The sequence below is a fragment of the Phoxinus phoxinus genome (assembly GCF_949152265.1).
Source record: "Phoxinus phoxinus genome assembly, chromosome: 5".
NCBI lineage: Eukaryota > Metazoa > Chordata > Actinopteri > Cypriniformes > Leuciscidae > Phoxinus > Phoxinus phoxinus.
Window position 1 is genome coordinate 17,016,024 of NC_136880.1, and position 26,010 is coordinate 17,042,033.

General features: G+C 42.0%; 2 protein-coding genes across 2 annotated transcripts in view; one reads left to right on the forward strand and one right to left on the reverse strand.

The window, feature by feature from the left end:
* pigk (phosphatidylinositol glycan anchor biosynthesis, class K) overlaps nt 1–8,101 on the reverse strand; it is a 47,530-nt gene extending 39,429 nt beyond the window's left edge. Inside the window, exons 1-6 of the mRNA XM_079614068.1 lie at nt 7,941–8,101; nt 6,010–6,063; nt 5,088–5,179; nt 4,634–4,769; nt 4,237–4,348; nt 4,058–4,154 (exon numbers count right to left, since the gene is read on the reverse strand). Of these exons, the coding sequence (XP_079470194.1) occupies nt 4,058–4,154; nt 4,237–4,348; nt 4,634–4,769; nt 5,088–5,179; nt 6,010–6,063; nt 7,941–8,024 (575 nt within the window). The 5' untranslated portion in view covers nt 8,025–8,101. The remainder of the gene's footprint in view (nt 1–4,057; nt 4,155–4,236; nt 4,349–4,633; nt 4,770–5,087; nt 5,180–6,009; nt 6,064–7,940) is intronic.
* A 1,614-nt stretch (nt 8,102–9,715) lies between these two features.
* Nucleotides 9,716–26,010, forward strand: part of ak5 (adenylate kinase 5) — a 116,446-nt gene continuing 100,151 nt past the window's right edge. The window contains exons 1-4 of the mRNA XM_079611880.1: nt 9,716–10,100; nt 12,027–12,213; nt 12,591–12,758; nt 25,312–25,484. Of these exons, the coding sequence (XP_079468006.1) occupies nt 10,041–10,100; nt 12,027–12,213; nt 12,591–12,758; nt 25,312–25,484 (588 nt within the window). The 5' untranslated portion in view covers nt 9,716–10,040. The remainder of the gene's footprint in view (nt 10,101–12,026; nt 12,214–12,590; nt 12,759–25,311; nt 25,485–26,010) is intronic.

The following is a 26,010-nucleotide window of genomic DNA, read 5'->3' on the forward strand; positions in this document are numbered from 1 at the left end:
CACTACCTCGACATCCCCGGCCTCCGCTGGATTCTTTTTCGTCAAGAAGAAGGACGGGGGTCTTCGGCCGTGCATAGATTATCGTGGTCTTAACGAGGTAACAGTCAAGTATCGCTACCCTCTTCCTCTAGTCCCAGCAGCTTTGGAGACGCTCCGCACTGCTCGCTATTTTACCAAGCTGGATCTAAGGAATGCTTACAACTTGATTCGCATACGGAGTGGAGATGAATGGAAGACGGCGTTTTCGACTACATCCGGGCACTATGAATACAGGGTAATGCCTTTCGGCCTATCCAATAGTCCTTCCGTCTTCCAGGCATTTGTTAACGAGACTTTCAGGGACATGTTGCATCGTAAAGTTATTGTGTACATTGATGACATTCTGATTTTCTCTGATTCCCTTGAAGAGCATGTCCAGGATGTTCGTGCAGTTCTCAGGCGTCTGATTGAGAATCAACTCTATGCCAAGCTTTCCAAGTGCGAATTTCATCAAACACGCATCTCCTTCCTGGGCTATGTCATCAGTGCGGACGGTGTCCTTATGGATGACAACAAGGTCAGAGCAGTGACTAACTGGCCCCAGCCAGCCTCGGTTAAAGATCTACGGCGCTTCCTGGGTTTTTCTAACTTTTACCGCAGATTCATCCGCAACTTCAGTGTGATTGCAGCTCCTCTCACATCTCTGCTTCAAGGAGGAGGTAAATGTTTCAAGTGGACATCGGTTTGTACTGAGGCCTTTGCTCAACTCAAGGAACGGTTCACGTCTGCTCCTATTCTCCATCACCCTGATCCAGAAAAGGAATTCATCGTGGAAGTGGATGCATCTAGCACAGGTGTGGGGGCGGTGTTGTCACAACGGCATGGTGAGCCAGCTAAGATGTTTCCTTGTGCCTTCTATTCTCGCAAACTCAATTCTGCAGAAAGAAATTATGACGTGGGTGACCGCGAGCTTCTGGCCATGAAGACCGCCTTTGAGGAGTGGAGACACTGGCTGGAAGGAACTCGTCAACCATTCACAGTGCTCACGGATCATAGGAATCTGGAGTATATCAGGTCAGCTGGTCACTGTTTTTCTCAAGATTTGATTTCAGGATTACTTACAGACCAGGCTCCCAGAACGTCAAAGCTGACGCCCTCTCCCGCCAATTCGATGATCCAGCCAGCGAAACCAAGCCTGAACCTATTATACCCACTGCTCTCATCGTGGCTCCCGTTCAATGGGACATTATCTCCGAAATCACCACCGCACTGAGTCGTCATCCCGCTCCACCAGAATGTCCTGCTGATCGTCTCTTTGTTCCTCCAGATCTCCGCCGCCGTGTGCTTCAGTGGGTTCACTGCACTCCCAGCGCAGGTCATCCAGGTATTGCCGCTACCATTCAGTTGGTCTCAAACCGCTTTTGGTGGGCTTCTCTTCAGTCTGACGTTATCAAATTTGTTCACCAATGCTCAGTCTGTAATACTGTGAAATCCTCCCATCTCAAGCCCGCAGGATTGCTGCAACCTCTGCCAGTACCACAACGTCCCTGGTCTCACATCGCCGTGGATTTTGTTACGGATCTCCCTTCATCTCAAGGATTCACAACCATTCTCTCCGTGGTGGATCGTTTCTCTAAGTCCTGTCGTTTCATCCCCTTAACCGGCCTGCCCACAGCCTTACAAACTGCAGAGGCTTTATTCAATCAGGTTTTCCGTCTGTTTGGCTTGCCCGAAGACATTGTGACTGACCGCGGTTCTCAATTTACTTCCCGGGTCTGGAGAGAATTATGTGCAAAGCTAAACATCAATGTCAGTTTAACCTCTGGTTACCATCCTCAGGCCAATGGGCAGGTTGAACGCCTTAACCAGGACCTGATTCGTTTCCTGAGAACTTACTGCCACCAGAATCAACAGGATTGGAGTCGTTTTCTGGCCTGGGCAGAATATGCCCAGAATTCTCTGATAAAGCCTGCCACTGGTTTAACACCCTTTCGATGTGTTCTAGGTTTCCAACCTCCCCTCTTCCCGTGGGCCGGGGAGCCTTCCGACCTTCCCGCGGTAGATGCCTGGCTTCGGCGCAGCGAGGCTACTTGGGATGCTGCTCACGTCCATTTGCAGCGCGCCGTTCGCCGTTATCAACATCAGGCGGATCGAAGGAGGCGTGAGGGTCCCAGATACCAACCTGGCCAGTGGGTGTGGCTTTCCGCTCGAGATCTTCGCCTCAAGCTACCATGCAAGAAGCTTTCTCCTCGTTTCATTGGACCATTCAAAATACTCCGTCAGATAACTCCTGTTTCTTTTCGTTTGTCACTCCCTGCTCAGTACAAAATCTCACCCACCTTTCATGTGTCCCTTCTCAGACCCGCTGTTGCCCCCAGGAGTGAGAGGAACCGGGAGGAGGTCGCTGCTGTTCAGACTCCCCCCATTGAAGTGGACGGCACGGAGGCTTTCCGGGTGCGAGAGATCCTGAGCTCCAGACGTCACGGCGGGGTTCTGCAATATCTCATTGACTGGGAGGGGTACGGTCCCGAGGAACGCTCCTGGGTCAGGTCTCAGGACATATTGGATCCCACATTAACTGCTGCATTCCACCAGGATCACCCAGACCTACTTGCTCCAAGACCCCGTGGAAGACCCCGTCGTCGACCAGGTCCTCGCTTCCGGAGCCGCTCGCAGGGGGGGGGCTCTGTCACGGAACGCACGACAACGCCTCCTCCTGGTTTCACTAGATCCCTCTCTTCTGCATACTAGGACTTCATTTCCCATTATCCTCCATGCTCGTTATTCCCTAATCAGCCAATTATTATTTGACCAGTCTCACCTGTGCACCCTCAGCTACCCTTTATCTGGACTGTTCTGTTCTCTGTCATTTGTGAAGTATTGTTTTACCCAACCTCAGACTCAGTTTGTGACCCTTGATTTCGCTGTGCTTGGATTTGATCTCGTGTGTTTGAACTTGGACTCTGTACTCGTTTTATTAACCTTTGCTGCCTGCCTCTTGAACTTGGACTCTGTACTCGTTTTATGAACCTTTGCTGCCTGCCTCTGAACCTTGCCTGTTTGACTTCGATTCTGGATTACCCTTGTCTCCATTTGAGGTCCTGCCTGTTTATTCTCTGTTTATCATCATCTTAAATAAATATCTGCAAATGGATCCGAACGTCTCCGCCTCTACGTCACACACTTAAAGGGATAGTTCACCCAAAAATAAAGAGTAATTACTCACCCTCATGTTGTTCCAACCCCGTAGGACTTTCGTTCATCTTCAGAACACAAATTAAGATGTGTTTGATGAAAATCTCTTTTGATGAGTCTCACTCCTCCATAGTCCTCTATTGTAATTGAAACTTTCCGACCCAGAAAGTTATTAAAAACATAGTTAAAATAGTCCAGGTGACTACAGTGTAAGTTACAGACTAAGTTTATCAAGCGACGGGAATACTGTTTGTGCGCAAAAAACAAACAAAAATAACGACTTTATTCAACTAATCATTTTGTTCTGTGTGGGCCTCTGAGTGAGTTCACGTAGTGTAACAACGCAGCGCTTCTGTGTTGCACGTCAGAACGTAGGCTCACTATTGGCCGACGCTGGTCATGTGTGTGTAATGCTGGCCAATAGTGAGCCTACGTTCTGTTACACTACGTGAACCACACAAAAGAAAATGAATAGCTGAATTAAGACGTTAGTTTTGTTTGTTTTTTGCGCACAAAAAGTATTCCCGTCGCTTGATAAACTTAAGGTTGAGCCACTGTAGTCACCTGGACTATTTTAACAATGTTTTTACTAACTTTCTGGGCAGGCAAGTTTCAATTCCAATAGAAGCCTATGGAGGAGTGAGACAGCTCTCAGATTTCATAAAAAATATCTTAATTTGTGTTCCGAAGATGAAGGAAAGTCTTACGGGGCTGATACATCCCTTTAAAGGATTAATTCACTTTCCAAAATTTTTTTGCTGATAATTGTCTCACCCCTAAGTCATCCAAGATGTCCTTGTCTTTCTTTCTTCAGTCGAAAATAAATTTAGGTTTTTGAGGAAAACAAATCATGCCAAATATATGAGAGTTAATGCATAAGTACCTCCTCTTTTGCCACATCTGCTCAAATGCATCAGCCAGCTCCATGTTGCTGATTTCCTCAGAATCCTGGAACTTCAGGAAGCCGTTTCCACCGTGACCTGAGAAAAAGGAGGGTCACAGATTCAGGAAAAAGGAGGAATTTAAAAGAACAGCCAGCAACGGGGCCGTGACCGGTCTGACCTGTCAGGTAGATGAGAATGTTGCTGCGGTCGTCGGACAGCAGACGCTTGGATCGAGGGGTGCTGGTGGGGAGACGTCCTGTCAGGACTCGCAGGAAGTTCTCTACTGTGACCTGCAAAACAAAAAGAAATGCCTTTAAATGAAGAAATAACTGCCAAAAAAAAGGCAAGCGATGTGGATTTTACAGTGACAGTGCGGGCTACATTATTATGGCAGACCGGCGACAAGCCAATAACAATAAGTGGATCATTCACTCACTGATTCACACAAAAACTACTTTGCCTTTTGTTTAGAACTATTTTCATTCGGTTTAAAACTTGTTCATGTGCGGAAACAACTAGCAGGACTTTTGAAGACGAGCTTTCAAAATCCAATATTAAAGCAAGAGCAGCTTCACCTCGTATCCGCGGTAATCCACCTCCACGTCGTCTCCATACACGTTGAGCTCCATGTTCTTATGACTGAACACAGTGGCTGGTTTGGGGTTTCTATAGTTACAGGCCATATCGTCGGCTAGCATCAGCACGATGTGACTGGGAAAGCAGAGCAAACACATCTAATCGGAGCAGACAGGAAGACTTTAACTGCGGCTAGAGGCACAAATATCACTGCCTCGTTGTGACAAAAGGGCGAACATGCAGCTATCTCTGGACAGCACAAATTAAGCAATGGAAAACAGTGGGTGAAAGTCCGTTTAAATAATGTGTCACCATAATGAGGATGCCAGGAGGGGGAAATAGTTGATACACAATGGATTGCTCCAACTAGGGCAGTTTACGTTTTTTTAATTTTTTTTTTATTGTGTATAAGTCGCTTTACAGCATAATTGAAGTAAATGAGCTGAAGTTTACCTGTCTGGAATGCCCAGTCTCTTTACGCTCCTGTATACCGACAGCGTGTTCGCCACATGCCGATAATTAAACCAGAATCTAGATGTGCAGACCTAGACATAAGCATGATTAGAAGAGACTACACAATTCATGAAAAAAAGGCAGCAATTACAAAAGCATGTTGTGAAGTTGTAACATACATTTTAAAATAATCTGATATACCTGTAAATTACACTTTTTTTTGTCTTCCCTATTATGTGCTCTTATTTATTCGTACACTTTATTACATTAATGCTAACTGGCAGTAAATTCCTGTGTTAACTATGACCAAGATTTCACAAAACCTATAAGCACAGCCTAAAACAGCGGTTAAACAGCATTAACCAATAATGTGATACCAGTTTTCATAAATATACTGTATACTTTTAATGTATTTCAGTTTTAGTCATCTTAGTACTTTAAACTTCAATTTAAACTTAGGCTATTTAAATTAGTTAAATGTATATTTAATATATTTTCAGCTTTATTTTAATTACATTAAAAACATATTTGATTAGTTTTAGTTAACAATAATTAACTAAACAATTACTAGCAATTTTAATTCCCCCTTTTTTTCTTTTCTTAGAAAAGCTAGGGTTCCCACTGTCTTGAAAAACCTGGATATATGAGCGCCTGATTTTAAAATTAAACATTTAAAATGTAAATGTAAATACAATTATGTAATTCGATGGGCATTTTTAGGCATTTTATGAATAACCGATTTTTTACTAGCCAAGTTCTAAAATATTTTATCAGGTAGAAATTTTGAATTAAAAAAATATCTTTTTAAAAGTGTCTAACTTTCCATATCCAGTAAATCACGAACAAATGGAAAAGTCACGAGGCCTTTGAATATGAATTTATTCATTAAGTATCCTTCTAAATTGTCAAAAGTCAAACTTACGAGGACTGCCCAGTTGTTGGTGTGGCCACTGCTGAAAAACTGTCCGGCTTTTGTCTAAACAACAATCAGAAAATAAGATCATTACACAGGTGTACAGATGAGCACGACTCTAAGACATTAAGCAAATTTGACATATTTGATTTCAATTCACTTTTATGTGTATTTGTATGTTTGTACATGACATGTACTGTGTCTCCGTAATGCATATTATTAGCTTGCATTATTAATTTAATCAATCTGTGGAATGTGAAAATTCTCTCTTTCAGGCAAATAAAAGGAGAAAAGAAAAGCAAATTAAGGCCGTAAGTAGAGACGTTGTCCGTTTTAGCCACTGTATGAAAGCTTATGAAAGGCACTGATATTATGGGAGCAAAAAGCAAAAATTGCCTCGACTTTGAATGCTGGCTGTATCAGAACAGAAGGTCATGTGACGTAAAACATCATATACAGGTTTTTAACTGGAGAAGCTCTAAAACTAGTTAACACTAAAACTAGCATAACAGTCTTTGCTTTATATATTAATAAAAAAAAAACAAGTGGCATAGATTTTAAAGATGGCACAATCCATGTCAAACGAATACTGAAGCATACTTTTTCTGTTTTCTTTTTTAAGAGTGCTTATTATGGAAACAATATACTTTAAAACAACATAAGTGCAAACTGAGTGTAGGCTAATGTTTTCAGACGATTAAATACATGTTATTATTTACAATTTAAAAAACTGTATTATAAATCTAGGCTAATTTTATAATATGCAATTAGTTTGAGTGCTTTTTTGACCCACTTGTCTTTAAAATATGGTTAAAGTGTATTATCGAATCAAATAACACTCTACATTTAAAGTTATAATCAAGTACTTTACATGTGCATTATTATTTTAGTAAACACATCAAAATAAAAAGAATAAAAAAAACCATTATGATTTCAAATCTACTGTCTGTGTGTGAAGTAAAAAAATAATAATTCTTGAAATATTAGGCCTAGACTTTTTAAAAGTTGTACTTAAGAGTGTTAAGAAACAGTCGTGAAAGTGTCATCTAAGTGGTCTTTTAGTTCATTGATATTATATGATCCGCAAGAACAGTTTTTAACAATATGCTTTAAAGATTTGAAGTACAATACACATGCATATTTCGATACAGAATAATAAAGAAGCGCACTTCTTTAATAGAGAAGCACATTTAGTAAGCATGTCACAAAAAAGATTTGTTAGGTTTAAAATAAGCCCACTGAATCTACAGTACAATTAACATTTTATAATTTGTATATTGTTTGACATTTAGATTGTGAATGTATTTTTTATATTGTGGCCATTTTTGTGTGAAATTGATGCACTTGTTGTGTGGATGTGGATGGGCATATGAACACGTCAAATGCAATTGTAAGAAAGAACTGAGAGATTACATTTATGATGAGAAGATATTTTGTCTCGCAGAGAGAATTACAACACTGTCAATATATTGAATGAATTATGTTTTACGACTATTTCTGAATAACATGATATTTTACATGTGTTCATTCAAAATGCTTTACAAAAGTGCACCTAAGAAATACAGACAATCTGTGCGTTGTTGTCTTAATAGAAAACTGTGAGCCAATATAATAACATAAAATAGTTGACTGATTAAACAAACCCAAATGCCCACAGAGATGTGCTGTTTACAACAAACTGGCCATCATACAGGCTGTTTCAAAACCTAGTGTGTTTGGGCATCATAAGCACGCTCTCATATCAACTGAACTCAGTGTATGTTTTATATGTGCATATGTGTGTGTGTATATGTAACAAATCGGGAATAAGACATACATAAAATAATAAAATAAATGTTAAAAAGACACAATGCTGAGGCTGAGAATATTACTGATGACAGCTTCACTGACTCAATGCATCAAAAAGACGCTTTACAACAGCTATAAATAAAGACACTTACCTCAACATGATTACTGTAAACATGTGGTATGAAAAAAAGCAAATGAATACATGCACATATTGCCATTAAGTTGTAATAATCCATTTTAGTTCGTCACCGGTTTAGTGACCTGACAGGTTGGATGTGCAACGGCAACCAGGAAGCGCTTCACTTCCGGTTTTATTAAAAGTCTTATTTTCCCGAAATAAAAGTCATTCCTCTGCTCATACATTTAGAAGCAGACGCATATGAATATGTGATTATGCATTACGTTTTATCAATGACGATAGAAATAATAAATATGCTGAATATTAATGTGTATATATTCAGTGATAAACAATTACTTTTGATAAAAACAGATAAATGGTGCATGCTAATTGGTCAACACAGCACTCCAGTCATGTAAAAAATATATAGTAACAGCTCTATGTTTGGCTTTTTCACCATGTCACTGTGCTGTTATCATAAACAATTGTTATTTTTGTTGCATAGCAAATATCTATGGTTGGCTATATCATAGCTATTTTGACCCTATAGGCCTAAGAGACCCACACATAGGACTTTTGCCCATGCTTTTGTCCCATGTCCCATACATTTAAGCAGGTCTTGTTTACTGCAAATAGCATAAATGTTATCAACCTTAAATAGTGTGCAAGCATCAAGCAAAAATGGGGCATTGGATTTTTTTTAAATCATACTAATTTTTCATTTAAAAAAATGTTTTTCACACAATTTCCCCACAATTATCTAACTGCATTTTAAGAGCATTGCAACAAGGATTATACAGCAGATTAAACGTCATCTCATCTCATCTCACATGATGCGACGGATGCTTGAGCATCCACCTTACACAATTTACACAATACTATATTTCTAGGACCTGTTTATCAGCAGGCACTGAACACTGACGGTGGATTAAGTGAGATTGTGGGACAGATGGAGGCTAAAAATGTCAAAATCCATCATGGAACATTTGGTGCCTGTGTGACACTTACTGTGAACATTGTGTCAGAGTGTTACTATATAGGTTACATACTAATATAATGAAGTCCCATTGATGAAATATGAAACACCAACATGAGATGCATTCAATCAAGGACATGTTTTGTTGATATGATCATTTTGCATGCCATTGAATTCAGGACAATTATTTATCTTATATTATCTATTAAGTTATTCATTAAGAAATTATCCTGATATAATTTATAATCCGAACTGTCAAAGATTATAATATATATATATATAATAAAAGGCTGAAATTCTTAAAAATATATTTGCCATAGTTTGTCAAAAATAATATGAATTCATGATGAGCAGTAAAGTCAAACATTTTGCCAAATATTTGCCAAATTAAAGAAAAATCTTGCTGTAATGTGAAAATAATACCATTAATCAGGAAATTATTTCATATAAATAAGTACATACCCCTCATGAAAATGGTGATGAATAACACACACACACACACACACACACACACACACACGGATAGATATAACGTTTTTAACATAACGTTTTTAAATTAAAACATAATTTATATTTTATCGAAATAGATAATATGATATATTGTGGATTGGATAACTAGTATAAAAAAAATACATATATTATGTAAAATATTAATGCAACATATTAAAAATATAGGCCTATTCTTGAAAACGTTTTGTGAACATTGTGTGCCCACACAAGTCAAGATGTAGCCTATTCAAACCATATTTAAATCATGTAAATAGGCCTAGCAAAACTTTTTAAGTGTGTTGTTTTCTCTCTCTCGCTAACATGCTCCAGTTTCCTCCTCTGCTGTGAACTCCAGAGACGCGCATCATCAGTCGCCAGGACGCGCGCGTCAGCTGGCCGAGCACGAGTCTCTCTCTCTCCAGCGGCGCGCAGGTGTATCGCGTTGTGTCGGCGGATTCAAACACTGAAGTGAGACACTAAGAGAAGAGCTTAGACCAAGCATGTAACATGCACAAAGATTTTACTGAGAGCGAAGCTGTCTGCGTCCATCTAGTTTAGTCGGCACTTGGAGAATGCTTTAAGATCGCACCAACATCACGGATTCGTGAACCTGCAACAATCTACATTCACTCAACTCAACAGCATCGATATAGTTTTCCCGAAACAAACATGAACACCAACGACGCGAAGGAATACCTCTCCAGTAGAGAGATACCTCAGCTGTTTGAGGTGAGCTTTTGTGTTTCAACTTTTGTTGTTGTGTTTCCACATCATAAAAATAATGACACGAAGAAGTTACGAGCATCGGGATGTGTCACTGCAAAAGCGTATGCCTATATTGTTGATTCATTATTAAAAGGGTCATTATAAAGTGGATGATTTATAATTAAAAGGTATATGGTTGATTTAAAGGGATGGTTGATTTGTAAATAATGTAAGCTGACTGAAGTGTTGCATTAGATTGGGTTATTGGCTATATAAATTAGAGAGGGTTATTTACGCCCTTTACTGTGTTTGCGTTTTTACGCACACGATCGTGTCGTTGTTTGTTATGGTCGGCGTGCTGTCAGATGCGCACACATTATCAAAGTCTGGTCTTATAGAAAACAACAGGCTTATTTTGTAACTGTTATTCATTTTACAGTGACCAATTATTATTTAACTATTGTTATGAAAACAGTAGGATGATTCTGAGTCAATCCTTATTTATTTGCTCTTGCTTCAGAGAGTTTGTTTGCAGTATCCTGGCCATGTGATGCTAATGATGATGATTTGCATTAGGGTGTTTAGCCTTTATCAGATGCATAGGAAGGTGTATATTTAAGGAGCTGTCACTCTTTACAAATTTTTTTATTTTTTACATTTTAATAACTTTTTTTGTTTTGCATTCTCTAGTTTATATTAAATGGTCATGTGGTGTAACAAATACATTTTTATTGCATTATAGTTGTAAAATAATAAACAATATGTTGTTAAAGTCATTTGAAAAGGTGTAACACTGCAACTGACTGTACTCATTACACACATGTAGGCTATGTATGTATGTATGTATGTACATACGTACATGCGTGTGTACACACACACACACACACACACACGCGCACACACACACACGCACACACACACACACACACACACACAGGTGAAACTCAAAAAATTTGAATATCGTGCAAAAGTTAATTTATTTCAGTAATTCAACTTAAAAGGTGAAACTAATAAATAGACTCATTTCATGCACAGTGAGATATTTCTAGCCTTTATTTGTTATAATTTTGATGATTATGGCGTACAATTTATGAAAACCCCCAAATTCAAAATTAGAATATTGTGAAAAGGTTTTCATAGCTGTAAGCCATAATCATCAAAATGATAACAAAAAAAGGCTTGAAATATCCCACTTCTATATAATGTGTTAGTTTCACCTTTTAAGTTGAATTACTGAAATAAAAGGAACTTTTTCACAATATTATTTTCATATGAGTTTCACCTGTATATGTATGTATGTATGTATGCATGTATGTATGTGTGTGTGTGTGTGTGTGTGTATACAGTGTACATATATATGTATAATATATATATATATATATATATATATATATACATATTGATATTATAATTAAAACAAATATATAAAAAAACATTAAAAAATACATGTTTGTATGCATGTATGTAGTATGTGTGTATATATAGCCTATATATATATATATATATATATATATATATATATACATACATACACACTGTATGTATATATATATATATATTGATATTATAATAAAAAATAAATATTAAAAAAACATTAAAAAAGTGTGTGTGTGTGTGTGTACACGTACGGTACGGTACGTACATACACACACACACACACATATATATATATATATCTTTTTCAAAAGAATGAAATAAAAATATAAATAAAAAATTAAATATATATATATATATATATAATGTGTGTGTATCTTTATATGTTTTTATTTTTTATTTATTTTTATGTTTATATATATATTTTTTAATTATAATATCAAATAGGCAGCAGTATCTCTTAGTATGTAAATGGAAAACTGGATGAGAACATAAAAAAAAGCATGCTACCGGTATTTACAGTGGTAATTCTGGATAAACACAGTATGAGTCCCTGATCTGTCACTGATTTCCCAGAGTCTGCTGACGGGTTTGATGTACTACCGACCAGATGACCCTCTGGACTATCTAGAGACCTGCCTTAAGAAGGTGAAGGAGATCGGTGGGCCTGACAAAGTCCGTTGGGACACGTTCGTTGGACAGGAGAAGAAGTCGTTACCGCCTCTCAACGGTGGGCAGTCACGCCGATCTTTTTTCCGGAACGGTGAGTAGGAGGTGTTGTCATCAGCCGACGCAACTCGAAATTGTAGGCGATGCTGAAATTCATGCAAACTAGAACTGGCCACAAACTGCTGTGTTGTCGGGTCTTGCACAGCGGGCCTGTTATTCATTATTTGGATGCTGTTTGAGCATGGCAACCATCGGTAGGGGTTTTCCTGTCTTTGTGCTGGGCAACATTGTTCTACCCACCTCGGGGCGATGAAAAAAGTCAAATGAATGCAAAGTACCTCTACAGTAAAACATGTCCTCTAAACAAAACCTATTCTTCCAATGATAGACTATCAGTGGGCTTTCCTCTTTTGCATTGCATTGCTGAGGACTTCAGAAGCTGTCACTAACTGTTTGCATTCTTCCATGCAGTTCTCCCGGACAGCCCCAACTTCCCCTATCGGAGGTACGAGCGCCTCCCACCCATCAACCAGTTTTCCATAGAGAGTGACTCAGACTTGTCTGAGACAGCGGAGCTCATAGAGGAATATGAAGTGTTTGACCCATCTAGACCCAGACCCAAAGTCATCCTTATTATAGGTAAGACCAAAGACTGGCTATACTTCATCACTGATAACAAGCCAATGGAGAGAAGCAGGCATGGTGTCCGTGTGTGTGCACTTGAAATTCCTGTCGGGATTTCTATGAAAACACACTATCATTCAAAATGTTGGGTTTTTTTGGAACAAGGGGTTCATTAAATTGATCAAATGTGACAGTAAGGACATGCTACAAAAAGGTTTATGTTTCAAATCAATGCTTTTATTTTTTAACTTTTCATTCAGAAATACATTTTAAAAAATATTACAGTGTTATATAATAAGAAATGTTTCTTGAGCACTAAATCATCATATTCAAAAGATTTGTGAAGGATCATGTGACACTGAAGACTGGAGTAATGATGCTGAAATTTCAGCTTCGCCATCACACAAATAATATCATAATATTTCCCACAATATAACTGTTTACTGTGTCTTTGATCAAATAAATGCAGCCTTGGTGAGCGTAAGCACAAAAATATTATTTTAATGCTGAATCTAACCTTTTGAACAGTAGTCAGTGTAATAAAGAAGAGTTTTAAACTTTACCGATTATGTGTGACATCAAAAGAAAACCACAGAAAAAACAAACAAACACACATTTCCAGTAGGCATTGATAAAGATTATTTGCTTTGGATAAAAGCATCTAAATAAATTGTCTATTAAATTTCTAATATCAGCTGAAACAGAATATTTAATTATGTCTGTTTATCACCTTGTCTATTTTTTCGTTTAAATTACCTTTGCCATCATCTACTGTTCTCTTAAAGCTACTATAAATAAAGTTAAAGAAAAATTTAAATACATTTAGAAAACTCTAAATGAAAATCCATGTTTCATACTGTATTGTGATGCCTAAATTCTCTTGTAAAGGTTCAAATGTTTTTTTGTTAATTTGAACAAAATATTTTAATATTGCCTATAAAATAATTATCAGCTTATTTTTATTGGTGTCACTGTTAGGTCAACGAAGAAGATTAGGGAGAAGGTTAGCATGCAAATAAAATAACTTAAAAAAAGTAGGGATGTACGATATATCGGCCACCATATCGGTATCAGCCGATATATTATACTTTTTAATATTATCGGCCCGATAAGAAAATTTGGCCGATATTATATCCGATATACTGATAATTAATGAATTATTTCCTTTCACTTAGACACAGATGCACACTGTGATAGTTTTGAATTGCTTAAAAAGTATTGGAATCACTTCTAAAAAGTAAAATGCAGTTAAGAGCAACATGTGCAGCGCGAGTCTGTCATATAGGCTGCATAAAATTATAATGCCAACATCATAATTGTGTGCTTGGGATATGGATTTTAATGGTGAGACTTTTGTTTTTGTAACCAGACTCTCAAAAAATTATATGCAATTTGGATTTAAATGTATCTGCCAATTTATCGGTTATCGGCTTGCAAATATATAGAATTATCGGTTAACTGTATCTGCAAAAATTTTCATATCGGTGCATCCCTAATAAAAATGGCAGTATTCCAAACAGAGCAGCACCGTAACACTGTGCTCAAAACACACACCAGAACTGAGAGGGCTTAAGTACACAAGATAATGAACTGAATGCAAACCGCCGGTGTCATTTATTTATTTAATCATATACTGGTAATGAATAACCATTGAAACTAACCAGTGATGGGAAAATGAGAACAAAGAAAAATTAACTACAGAACTACCCAGAGGAAAATTTTACTGCTCAAAGCTTGCTTTTCTATAGCTCAGGAGACAAATTTGAGATTCTCATCTAAGCCTTATTTTAATCTCTATTTTGTCTAAAATGTTTCTCATATGTTTCTCCTAAAATTCACTAGGAGCAATAGGTGAGACAGAGGAAAATTTTACTTGCCAGAGCTTGCTTTTAGGAGACAAATTTGAGATTCTCATCTAAGCCTCACTTTAATCTCTATTTTGTCTAAAATGTTTTTGGCAGTTAAACTTTGATACATCTGAAATGTTGAAATTGTAATTTCTTTGCTCTCAAGTTACCAATAAATTACTGTTTTTATTTTACAATGTGTTTTGTGTGGTTAATAAAATAATTTTACTGAATTACATGCAGTGAAATATTTCAAATCATTTATAGAAAATAATATAAAAGAAGAGGGTCTTTGCAGCCTAAAATAAAAGATTTACAATTAATTTATTCATACAGTAATACATTATATTTAAAAAATCATGTGGATTAATCATATGATATGAAACAACCAAGACAGTGATCCAAGTCTGAGAATTCAATGAGCACTTGTGGAAATCTCTTCCTTTGCTCTATCTGAGTTTAGCATGAGATGCATGAATTGAAGCTGGGATGAGAGTATATTGAGTTCATGGAGAGAGCTCTCTGATTTCTCTGTCTGAGATCACAAAGAGACACAGAAGTTGAGAAACTCTGAGCATTATATTAGAGCTTGTTGAGATCTCTTCTGAAACTTAAAAGGAGACTAAATTGAGATTTAGTGCATCTTATTGCTCCAGAGAAAAGCCTGAGACACAGGAGAAATAAACCTTTGTCTCAGTTTGGTGTCATATGGATCTCAAAGTTGTCTAGGAGAAATAAATGAAACATTTTGGAGATCTCTTTTCAAATTTTCTTTTCCTCTGGGTAATGCAGGCAAGAAACGGAACGGAACAGAACAGAACGTGAAAATGAAACCAAAACTGTTTCAATTGGTCAGAAGTTTAAAGGAAAATTTTCCTACTCCCTTAGAGTTAAACAGTTGAGTTTTACCGTTTTCAAATCCATTCAGCCGATCTCCGGGTCTGGCGGTAGCACTTTTAGCATAGCTTAGCATAGATCATTGAATCTGATTAGACCGTTAGCATCTCTCTCAAAAAAATGACCAAAAGAGTTTCAATATTTTTCCTATTTAAAACTTGCTTCTGTAGTTACATCGTGTAAGACCGACAGAATATTAAAAGTTGCCTGCTGGTACAGCGCAATATTACAAACTTAGTGCCGGTCACGTTGGAAGTTACCTAGCTGGGGACTATTTTCAGGCGTTGCGTAATATCATTGCGCCTGCTGGTACGGCAGCAGTTCCTTGATTATTACGCAGGAATGAGAGTATAGTTCCTAGTCATATTGGCCTAGAAAATCACAACTTTTCATTTTCTGTCGGCCTTAGTACACGATGTAACTACAGAAGAGTCAAGTTTTAAATAGGAAAAATATTGAAACTCTTTTGGTCATTTTTTTTTTTAGAGAAATGCTAACGGTCTAATCCGATTCAATGATCTATGCTAAGCTATGCTAAAAGTGCTACCGCCAGACCCGGAGATCGGCTGAATGGTTTAGAAAATGGTCAAACTCAACTGTTTAACTCTAGGGGAGTTGGGAAATGAGCCTATTTCCAAAAAAAAGTGGAGTGTTCCTTTAATAGCGCATCCACTGTTTATTTACACAGGTAACCACTGGACTACTGTAAAATAGTCTTCCGCTCAAAATGTGTTTGTTAGATTTAAATACAAGTAGGCTTTATTTGAGAACATTAGTTTGTTGATGATGGGATCATGAAATCAGAGACCCCCCCCCTTGTCAAAATCCAATTATATGAGGTCAGTGGGGATGCGTTTGACATGGATACCTGGTGTAAACAAGGCCGCTGACTGCTACGGATGCTAATAGTTCAGGCAGATATCTGATAGTTGGACATTTCCCTCCAGCCTTATCAGACTTCCCTGAACAGCATATGCACGTCTCTAAGTTATTAACTGATGTCATTTGTGAGAGAAAATGTTATCTGTGCTGAGCGTAACCCACAAGCAAATGAATGCGCATAGTGACCACCCACCTTCAGCATTATCTTACTGAGATATTAGCTATAAGGAAACGTTTCCTGTCACTGATCGGCTTTCAACTTCATCTATTAAAATTGTCTGGGTTTTAAACCTGTTTTTTTATGCATTTCTGTGGCTGAAACTGAGCCTGAGTGATACCTGATATCAGTTGTTGTTGGGAATTCAGTCCATAATCCACATTGGTGTTGGTAAAATAGTTTAATATGGGATGTGTATTAATAATTTTTATTACCTTACACTTAATTCTAGTCCTATAATTAGCTGATTTCATTGTTTTGTGCACTCCACCTGTAAAGATGTGTGACTTAAAAAAAAATTCAGTTGCACACTCTGCCCCACAGCCGATTCTTAAGAGTTCCTTCGTCATGTCAATCACAGTGCTGATTGCCTACACAATAGGCTCATTTGAGATCATGCGCCACCTGAAATTTAGGCGAGAGTAGGCGGCTGCTGTGAAGGGAGGAGTAAAAAAAAAGTGCAGGCAAGGCTGAAAGTTCTCTCTTCTCGTAGTGGACCAGACACCTACGAGATCAAAGGCGGATATTGCGGGATACACACTCATGCGCTGTGTTGCTAATAACCTGGATGCAATTTAAAGTCGCCCTGTGGTGAAAATCAAGTTTTTATTGTTGTTTATATGTCTATGTGGGTTAGGGTTAGGGTGTTTTTTTGATTTTTTTTTATAAGCTTTAAGACAAACCATGTGCAAATTGACACCATTGCTCAAAAAATACAAAAGTATTTTCTCTTTAAAACTGTAGTGCAGTGAGTGGAGACGGGGCTAATTTGCATATTCATAGAACTGTGTATACTTAATGAGGCAAGGTTACATTTAAGCAATTTTTTTGAGGCAAGAAAAAAAAATCAAGGAGAAAACGTTTAAATATGTCATTTTGGTGATCAAAGATGAGTTTTAAGCAATACAATTACTGACTACAGGGTGACTAAGTTCTGTTGCTTTTATATGAAAAAATGTGATGAACAAGACACCCAAAGTTCTCATTTAATTCCATTCAAAATATGTGTTTATCAATTATTTTTACTTCAATACAGACATGTTTTTATTTTATTTTTTATTAAAATGACAACAATCACATAACCCATGGAGAGATCGCACTGTCTGAGAGTTTGGGAATATTCACACATACATATAAAAACATGATATCAGAGTTTTAAAATCAAACATTTTATAAGAGAACAATACATCACTGTTGTTTAAACCAATAAGCATTAAGCTGTGTCGTTTTCCATCGTGCATTTGACCGTTGCGTCTGACCGCAGAATCCGACACGGCCGCCGTGCCGTCGCAATAGTTTTTTAACCGGCTCGGACACATTTTTAACCGGCATGCATTTTACAGTGATCAGTTTTGTGCAGATTTTGCTCATCTCAAACAATCAATGTCTTACTAGACATATTAGGAACGTAAATAGAACGTTCCCTTAAGGTTAGGGGAACGTTCTGGGAACGTTTTTCTTAGGTTATAAAAATAGAAACCTAAAAATAACCTACAGGGAACGTTCCTAGAACGTTCTTGGTTGGTTCCCAAAAAAGTAACCAAATGGGAACCATACGGGAATGTTAGGGGAACGTTCTGTGTTTGCTGGGCTGGAAGTTCCTAATATGTCTAGTAAGACATTGATTGTTTGACTAGTCAGTTCATATTAGGACTAGTCAGGTGTGTTGAGGCAGGCTAACTCTAAACTCTGTAGTACAGTAGCCCTCCAGGACTGAGTTCCGTACTGCAAACAGAGTATGTGTGCCCGTTCAGCACAAACACCGCCCTGCAGGCAATTGTTTGTTCGTGGTCAAACCGAACATGGATTTACATGACAGTGTAGTAATTTCATCATCTACTACTTTCGGCATATGACTTTCTGCCCTGGGTAAAGCAAAGAAGTTTTCCACCTATGAGTCCACAGCGCATACATACCCGCATACGAACTGCATACTCACTGTAAAGGGAATATGAGTGAAACGTACTCGGTTACTAACGTAACCTCGGTTCTCTCTAGAAGAGGGAACGAGTACTGCGTCGAAGAACGCTACGGGAAAGATATTTCTTTGTCGAGATTGAAGCCTAAAATTAATCCTTAATTTTGTAATATTGTAAAACGCTTTTCTGAAGCATACAACCTAGGCGGAGCAATACAGCTCACCCATTGGCTGCTCTGCCAGAAAAGCACAGCCTATGCGAGGCCAGAGACGCTGACCAATGAGGACGCTTCGCGCCCTTCTGCGTCACCTCCCGCCCAAACAGGCGTGGCCTAGGCCTATAAATACGAGCATAGCTGTCTAACACGCCGATTTTCGTCAATGAAGCGACGCAGCGCGGACACGCACGGCCATGAGACGCAGTACTCGTTCCCTCTTCTAGAGAGAACCGAGGTTACGTTAGTAACCGAGTACGTTCTCTTACGTAGAGTTCTCTCGTACTGCGTCGAAGAACGCTACGGGAACCCCATGTAAAACGCCGTGCGTGCTCTTGGACCGACACAGACACCTAAGGGCGCGCGCGCCCTGGTATACAAGTGCCTACCCCAAGAAGTATAGGGAGAGCGGCTAAATTAGCATCATCCCTTTATAGTAGTGCCTCTTAAGGCATAATAGCATATATATGTAAATATAGATATATATGAGGGGTAATAGCATGCTCATGGGACACATTGTCAGTGAGTGATGCTTAAACATTGAAGTGACCTGGGCCGCATCGCGGGGCAGGAACACTTATACATATTAACATTGAAGTGACCTGGGCCGCAGCGCGGGGCAGGAACACTTATACATATTAACATTGAAGTGACCTGGACCGCAGCGCGGGGCAGGACACTAATACATAGTCTTCTAGACCGAGAGCAGTTTAGCCTGCAACGCAGGAACCTCTTGGTTATAGAACCTAATAAATGTAGACGGGGAGGCCCAGCCTGCCGCCATACAGATATCTTGTAACGAGATTCCGCTATACCAAGCCCATGAAGAGGCCATGCCTCTCGTGGAATGTGCTCTGATGCCCAAAGGGCATTCCAAACCTCTAGATGCGTAGGCTAGCGCAATGGCGTCCACTACCCATCGAGACAGACTCTGTTTCGTCGCGGCTCGCCCCTTGGAGCGTCCGCTGAACGAAACAAAGAGCTGCTCCGTCTGTCGAAAAACAGCGGAGCGGGACACGTAAGCTCTTAATGCCCTGACCGGGCAAAGGGAGCTATTTCCGTCCTCTGAGGCCGGCAGGGCCGACAGGGAGATGACCTGAGCCCTGAACGGTGTGTTGAGGGACTTAGGCACGTACCCATGCTTCGGTTTCAATACGACTACAGAGTCGTTTGGCCCGAACTCCATACAAGAAGCTCTCACTGAGAGCGCTTGCAAGTCTCCCACACGCTTCACTGAAGCGAGAGCCAAAAGAAACACGGTCTTGAAAGACAGGTGTTTCATGTCAACTGAGTGAATAGGCTCGAAAGGGGCCCCTTTCATAGCGTTCAACACTGTAGAAAGGTCCCAAACGGGGACTGAGGGGGGCCTTGGAGGGTTTAACCTCCTGGCGCCTCTAAGGAAGCGGACCACCAGGTCGTTCCTGCCTAGTGAACGGCCAAGCGTTGGATTAACGAACGCTGATATGGCAGCCACATAGACTTTGAGCGAGAATGGGGTTCTTCCCTTATCCAATAGCTCTTGCAAGAAGGAGAGAATCTCCGGTTCTCCACACTGAAGTGGTGACAGACCTTGATCTGAACACCATCCAGAGAACACCGACCATTTGGAAGCGTAGAGTCGTCTAGTAGACGGAGCCCTAGCTTGCTCGATCGTGTCTAACACTCCTCTTGGGAGGTTAGCGGGTACCCGTTTATGGCCCATACGTGTAGGGACCAAAGCTCGGGGTGAGGATGCAGAATCGCGCCCTTGGCCTGTGAGAGGAGGTCTCTCCTCACTGGAATCGGCCACGGGGCAGTACTTTTCAGTCGCATCAAAGCTGGGAACCAGGTATGATTCGTCCAGTATGGAGCAACTAGTAGTACTGAGCATCCGCTCTCCTTGATACGCTCCAGCACTTGAGGCAGGAGCGAGACAGGAGGAAAAGCATAGAGCGGACGGCGGGGCCAGACTCTGGCCAGCGCGTTCGTGCTCTTCGAAAAGAATTCTGGGCAGTGAGCGTTTTCCTGGTTTGCAAACAGGTCTATTTCCGCTCTGCCGAACGTTTTCCACAGCAGACGCACTGTCTGTGTGTGCAGGGACCACTCTCCCGTAGGAACGTTGTTCCGTGAGAGTCTGTCCGGGCCTACGTTCAAGTGGCCTGGCACGTGTATTGCTCTTAACGAGCGCAGGTTGTGCTGGGCCCACACCAGTATGCGTTCCGCTAACCTGAATAGGTTTCGGGACCTCAGGCCACCCTGGCGGTTTATGTAGGCTACTACCGACATGTTGTCCGAGCGGACCAGGACGTGGTGTCCTTTTATCCGGGGACAGAAGCGCCTCAGCGCAAAGTCCACCGCCATCATTTCCAGGCAGTTTATGTGCGGTAGTTTGGCTCGCTCTGCCCATTGGCCAAAGAGCGGTCTGCCGTCGAGCAGTGCTCCCCAGCCTGAGGTGGACGCGTCCGTGGACACCACCTTCAGGCTCGAGGAAGTCCCCAGGCTTACACCTGACCGGTACCAGTCTGACGCTCTCCATGGTGTCAGGGCTGAAATGCATTCCTGAGTGACCTTGAGGCGATAACGACCGTGTAACCATGCTCGGCGCGGTACGCGCGTTCTCAACCAGAACTGTAGTGGGCGCATGCGCAGCAGGCCCAACTGCAGCACTGTAGAGGCTGAGGCCATGAGGCCCAGCATTTTCTGAAATCTCCTGAGCGGCACTATGTGGCCGCTGCGGAAGGATTTCGCCATTTGCAGGGTATTTCGCCTGCGCTGTGATGACAGCCGTGCTGTCATAGACAGTGAGTTCAGATCCAGTCCTAAAAAGGAGATCCTTTGACTGGGAAACAGTGAACTTTTCTCCCAATTGACTCTCAGACCTAAGCACTCGAGGTGATCGAGTATTAGTGTCTTGTGGTGAGCGAGTTCTGACGGCGATTGAGCTAGAATCAGCCAATCGTCCAAATAGTTCAGAATTCGAACGCCTCGGAGTCTCAGGGGTGCCAGCGCCGCGTCCATGCACACTGTAAATGTACGAGGTGCTAGAGACAGGCCGAATGGCAGGACTGTGTACTGATATGCCCGGCCCTCGAAGGCGAATCTCAAAAATCGCCTGTGACGTGACGCAATTTGTATGTGAAAATACGCGTCTTTCAGATCTATCGCCATAAACCAGTCTCCTCGGCGAATTTGCGCGAGGATTTTTCTGGTCGTGAGCATTCTGAACTTCCGCTTTGTTAGCGTTTTGTTCAGACGCCTTAGATCTAAAATGGGTCTGAGACCCCCGTCTTTCTTCGGTACCAGGAAATATCTGCTGTACAGACCCCCTTCGCTCTGAGCTTGAGATAAAGGCTCTATGGCCCCTTTGCTCAATAGCTTCGCTATTTCGGCTCGAAGTAGATGTGCTACTTCTGTTTTTACCGTGGTTTCGACTTTTCCCGTGAAACGGGGAGGGCGTCGATGAAACTGTAGCGAATAGCCTCTTTTTATAGTCTCTAGCACCCATTCTGAGACCCCGGGAAGTCTTTCCCATGCATGTGCACGTGTGACTAGGGGTTGAATGTAATCTGGGCCCTGGTCGCGAAATGGCGGCGACACGAGAGCAACCGTGTGCTGTAACATGGACGCCGTGGCGTCTGAGGCGGGGGACATGTTTAACACAGTATGCGTCCCGCGCGCGCTCGACTCTCTGAGTTGAGAGAGAGCACGCGGGGCGAGCCCTACGGGGCTCGTTATGTTTGTGAATAAACGTGGGCGCTTGGTAGCGGGCACATTTATAACACCGGGGACACTGTGTTTGTGAACTGACTGACCGTTCGTTAGTTTCGTTTTTACAGAAACCGCGGAACGTGCAGTGTGTAGTGGTTGTGGGCACTGGATAGTGGGCACGCTCACTACATGTAAAGCACAACCGGCATGAGCCGATTTTATGTGTGCAAACCCTGTGTTGAACGGGGCTGTGCTTGTGTGAATGAATGGGCACTGGGTGGGCATTGCAGTTACACACATTACACCATCGGCCTTGGCCGGAACACCAGAAATTAAACTCTTTTTTAGATTTATCTGGGTCGCCGTGAAAACGGCGTTTGTGTGCAGGCAAACGGGCTTTACGGCCGGTTTGTTGGCTGCTAAATACACTGGTACAAACACGGAACTTAGGGCTGTACAAGCGAAAATCTTTGGTGGAAGTCCGGCCGCAGCGGGACCCGAACACCGTCTTTTTCCTAGCAGGGCTAGGATGGCGCCGAGGCCTCGGGCTTGAGTGAAATCTTGGGCCGAGGACCACGCGGTGGCGGGCGGCGTCCGGCGGAGCGAGACCGTGGTCTCTCTCGGGCCTGTTGCTGCTGGGCCGGTGCGGCGGGCGCGGGGCGCTGCTGAGTTCGGGCAGGTGGCTGTTTAGGGCGGCCTGTTGCGGAACTGGAGCGCTTTGGCAGGAAATGTCTCATGGCCTGCGAAGTCTTCTGTACCTCGGCGAATCGGTCCGCAAAGTCCTTCACGGAGGATCCGAAGAGGCCAGTCGGTGAAATGGGAGCGTCGAGGAACGCAGAGCGCTCCGACTCCGCCATTTCAGAGAGAGTCAGCCATAAATGTCTCTCGGAAACAGTAGCTGAGGCCATAATCCTGCCGATGGCGTGTGCGGCGGACTTTGTAGCGCGAAGAGCTAGGTCTGTGGCGCTACGTAAGTCCGGAACACTGATCGCGCCCGGGCCTTCCTCGTCTAGCTTGCAGAGGAGGTTAGCCTGGTGGATTTGGAGCACCGCCATGGTGTGCAGCGCCGATGCAGCTTGTCCGGCGGCGGAATACACGCGGCCGTTCAGAGCTGACGATGTGCGGCAAGCTTTAGATGGTAGGACTCCCTTAGCCCGCCGTCCAGCAGAGGGTGGGCAAAGGTGAGTCGCTACAGCCTCCTCGACCGGAGGGAGAGCGTGGTAGCCTCTGTCTCGAGCACCGTCCACTACGGAGAATGCTGGCGAGGCAGAAGTACGTACTCTGGCTGAAAAAGGCGCCTTCCACGATTTCGCTACCTCTTCGTGAAGCTCAGGAAGAAAGGGTGCGTGTCTGGAGGGGGGCGCAGCGCGGTCTCCAGAGATGAAGCGGCCATCCAGCCGGTTGAGTGCAGGTTGTTCGGGCGTCGACCACTCGAGGCCGAGGCTCGATACGGCCTGTGTGAGCAGACGCATCAGCTCTGCTTCGATGCTGATCTTCCCTCCTCGACGTTCCGGAACGGCGGGGGAGGGGAGGTCCACAGAGCTCGCCCATCCCTCGCTCTCCGAAGCGAGAAGCGAACAGCAGTCGTCATCCCCCTCTGATACGGCTTGCTGGTCGTCCTCCATAACGGACAAAGCGGCGTGCTGCGGCTGTTGTCCGTCGGTGAGCGACTCAAGCGACACGTTGAGAGGAGCTAGCGGCGGTGGCGGTGGCGAGCTCCTTGTGGAGGGAGGTTCCGGGACCCGCTGAGCGCGGCGCTTCTTACGGCGCGGCGCTACAGGGGGCGGTTGAGCAGCTTCGGCGAAAGATGCAAGGCGAGTCCGCAGAGTCGCGATTGGCATCATGTCGCAGTGATGGCAGCCGCCATCACCGAGAGCTGCATGTTCCTCGCCCAAGCAGGAAACACATAGTTCGTGGTGGTCCCCGTCGATGAGCGCGGCTCGGCAGGAGCCGCAGGAAACGCGAGACATCTTTAAAAAGACACTCGTTGCTCTTTTGTGAGGAAAAAATGTGTGCCGCGGTAGGCGAACACACACACAAAACACACACAAAACTGAAAGGATATTCCACGCCGGAGAAGCGCAGCAGGGAACGGCGGCTGAAGGCGGCGATGACCAGCGGCTTCAGGTAAGGGCTCGTCCTGCTGAGGTGCTTGTTCCAAACGGCTGTGGCGGCTCGAATCAATCCAGCGATGCGTGCAGCTTCGTTGAATTTAAGAAAATCGGCGTGTTAGACAGCTATGCTCGTATTTATAGGCCTAGGCCACGCCTGTTTGGGCGGGAGGTGACGCAGAAGGGCGCGAAGCGTCCTCATTGGTCAGCGTCTCTGGCCTCGCATAGGCTGTGCTTTTCTGGCAGAGCAGCCAATGGGTGAGCTGTATTGCTCCGCCTAGGTTGTATGCTTCAGAAAAGCGTTTTACAATATTACAAAATTAAGGATTAATTTTAGGCTTCAATCTCGACAAAGAAATATCTTTCCCGTAGAGTTCTTCGACGCAGTACGAGAGAACTCTACGTAAGAGAACGGGCGTTACATATATTTTTCAGTGACTTTTTTGGAGGTTAGATTGTTATGCCAAAAGGTGGCGATAGGTGACTGTCTTTATGAATGAGTCATTGAATCATTCATTCAACAGATTTGTTAAAAAGTAATGATTCATTCAGAATCAAAACAATTAACTGTCTGTAAGTGAGTCGTTGAATTATTCACTCAACCGGTTTGTTCAAAACACTGATTAAAAACGCAAAAATTGAAGTTACTTAACATTAACTTCTTTAATGAAATATGAAATTGCGTTGTTTGTCTGAATATTACTATACCAAATATGAAAGTATCTTTCAAATACCTACATTGCATATATGCGACTGTACAGGTTCAAATGTCTCTCTGCTGTCTTCTCAAACAGGTGGCCCAGGCAGCGGTAAAGGTACACAGTGTCTGAAGATTGCCGAGCGCTATGGCTTTGAATATGTCTCAGTGGGTGAGCTACTCAGAAAGAAGATGATCCATAACGCCACCAGCAACAGAAAATGGAGTCTGATTGCCAGGATCATCACCAATGGGGAACTGGCACCACAGGTACTGAACATAAAGACAGCATGTTTACATACACTTTTCAAAACTGTTTCCAGCATAAGACAAAAATGAATAAGACAGCAATTTGCTACATTTCTACAGTTTTTATACTATCAAAACAATTAGCTGAAAACGCACAACAGGTTTAGTCTTTACATTACATTTCATTTTTACACCATCGATACAAAAGGGGAAACTTATGAATAATTTTGTTCTGTAATGGAGACTTGGACTATATAACAAAAATGCTGCAGTGAATTATAAGCAGTAAAAAGTGTCATTCTTGTGTTGTAAATACATTACTAAATGGAGAGCATTTTCACATTTAGCTCCAAAACTCTGGAATAGCCTTCCTGATACTGTTCGTTGCTTAGATCGCTCTCCCAGTTCAAAACTAGATTAAAGACGCATCTCTTCAGCCAGGCATTCATATAAATGTTTTAATCTTACAGTTAAATCCGGCCTCTAGTTCATAACCGCCAGAGGAGAACTGGCCCCCGACTGAGCCGGGGTTCTCCCAAGTTTTTTT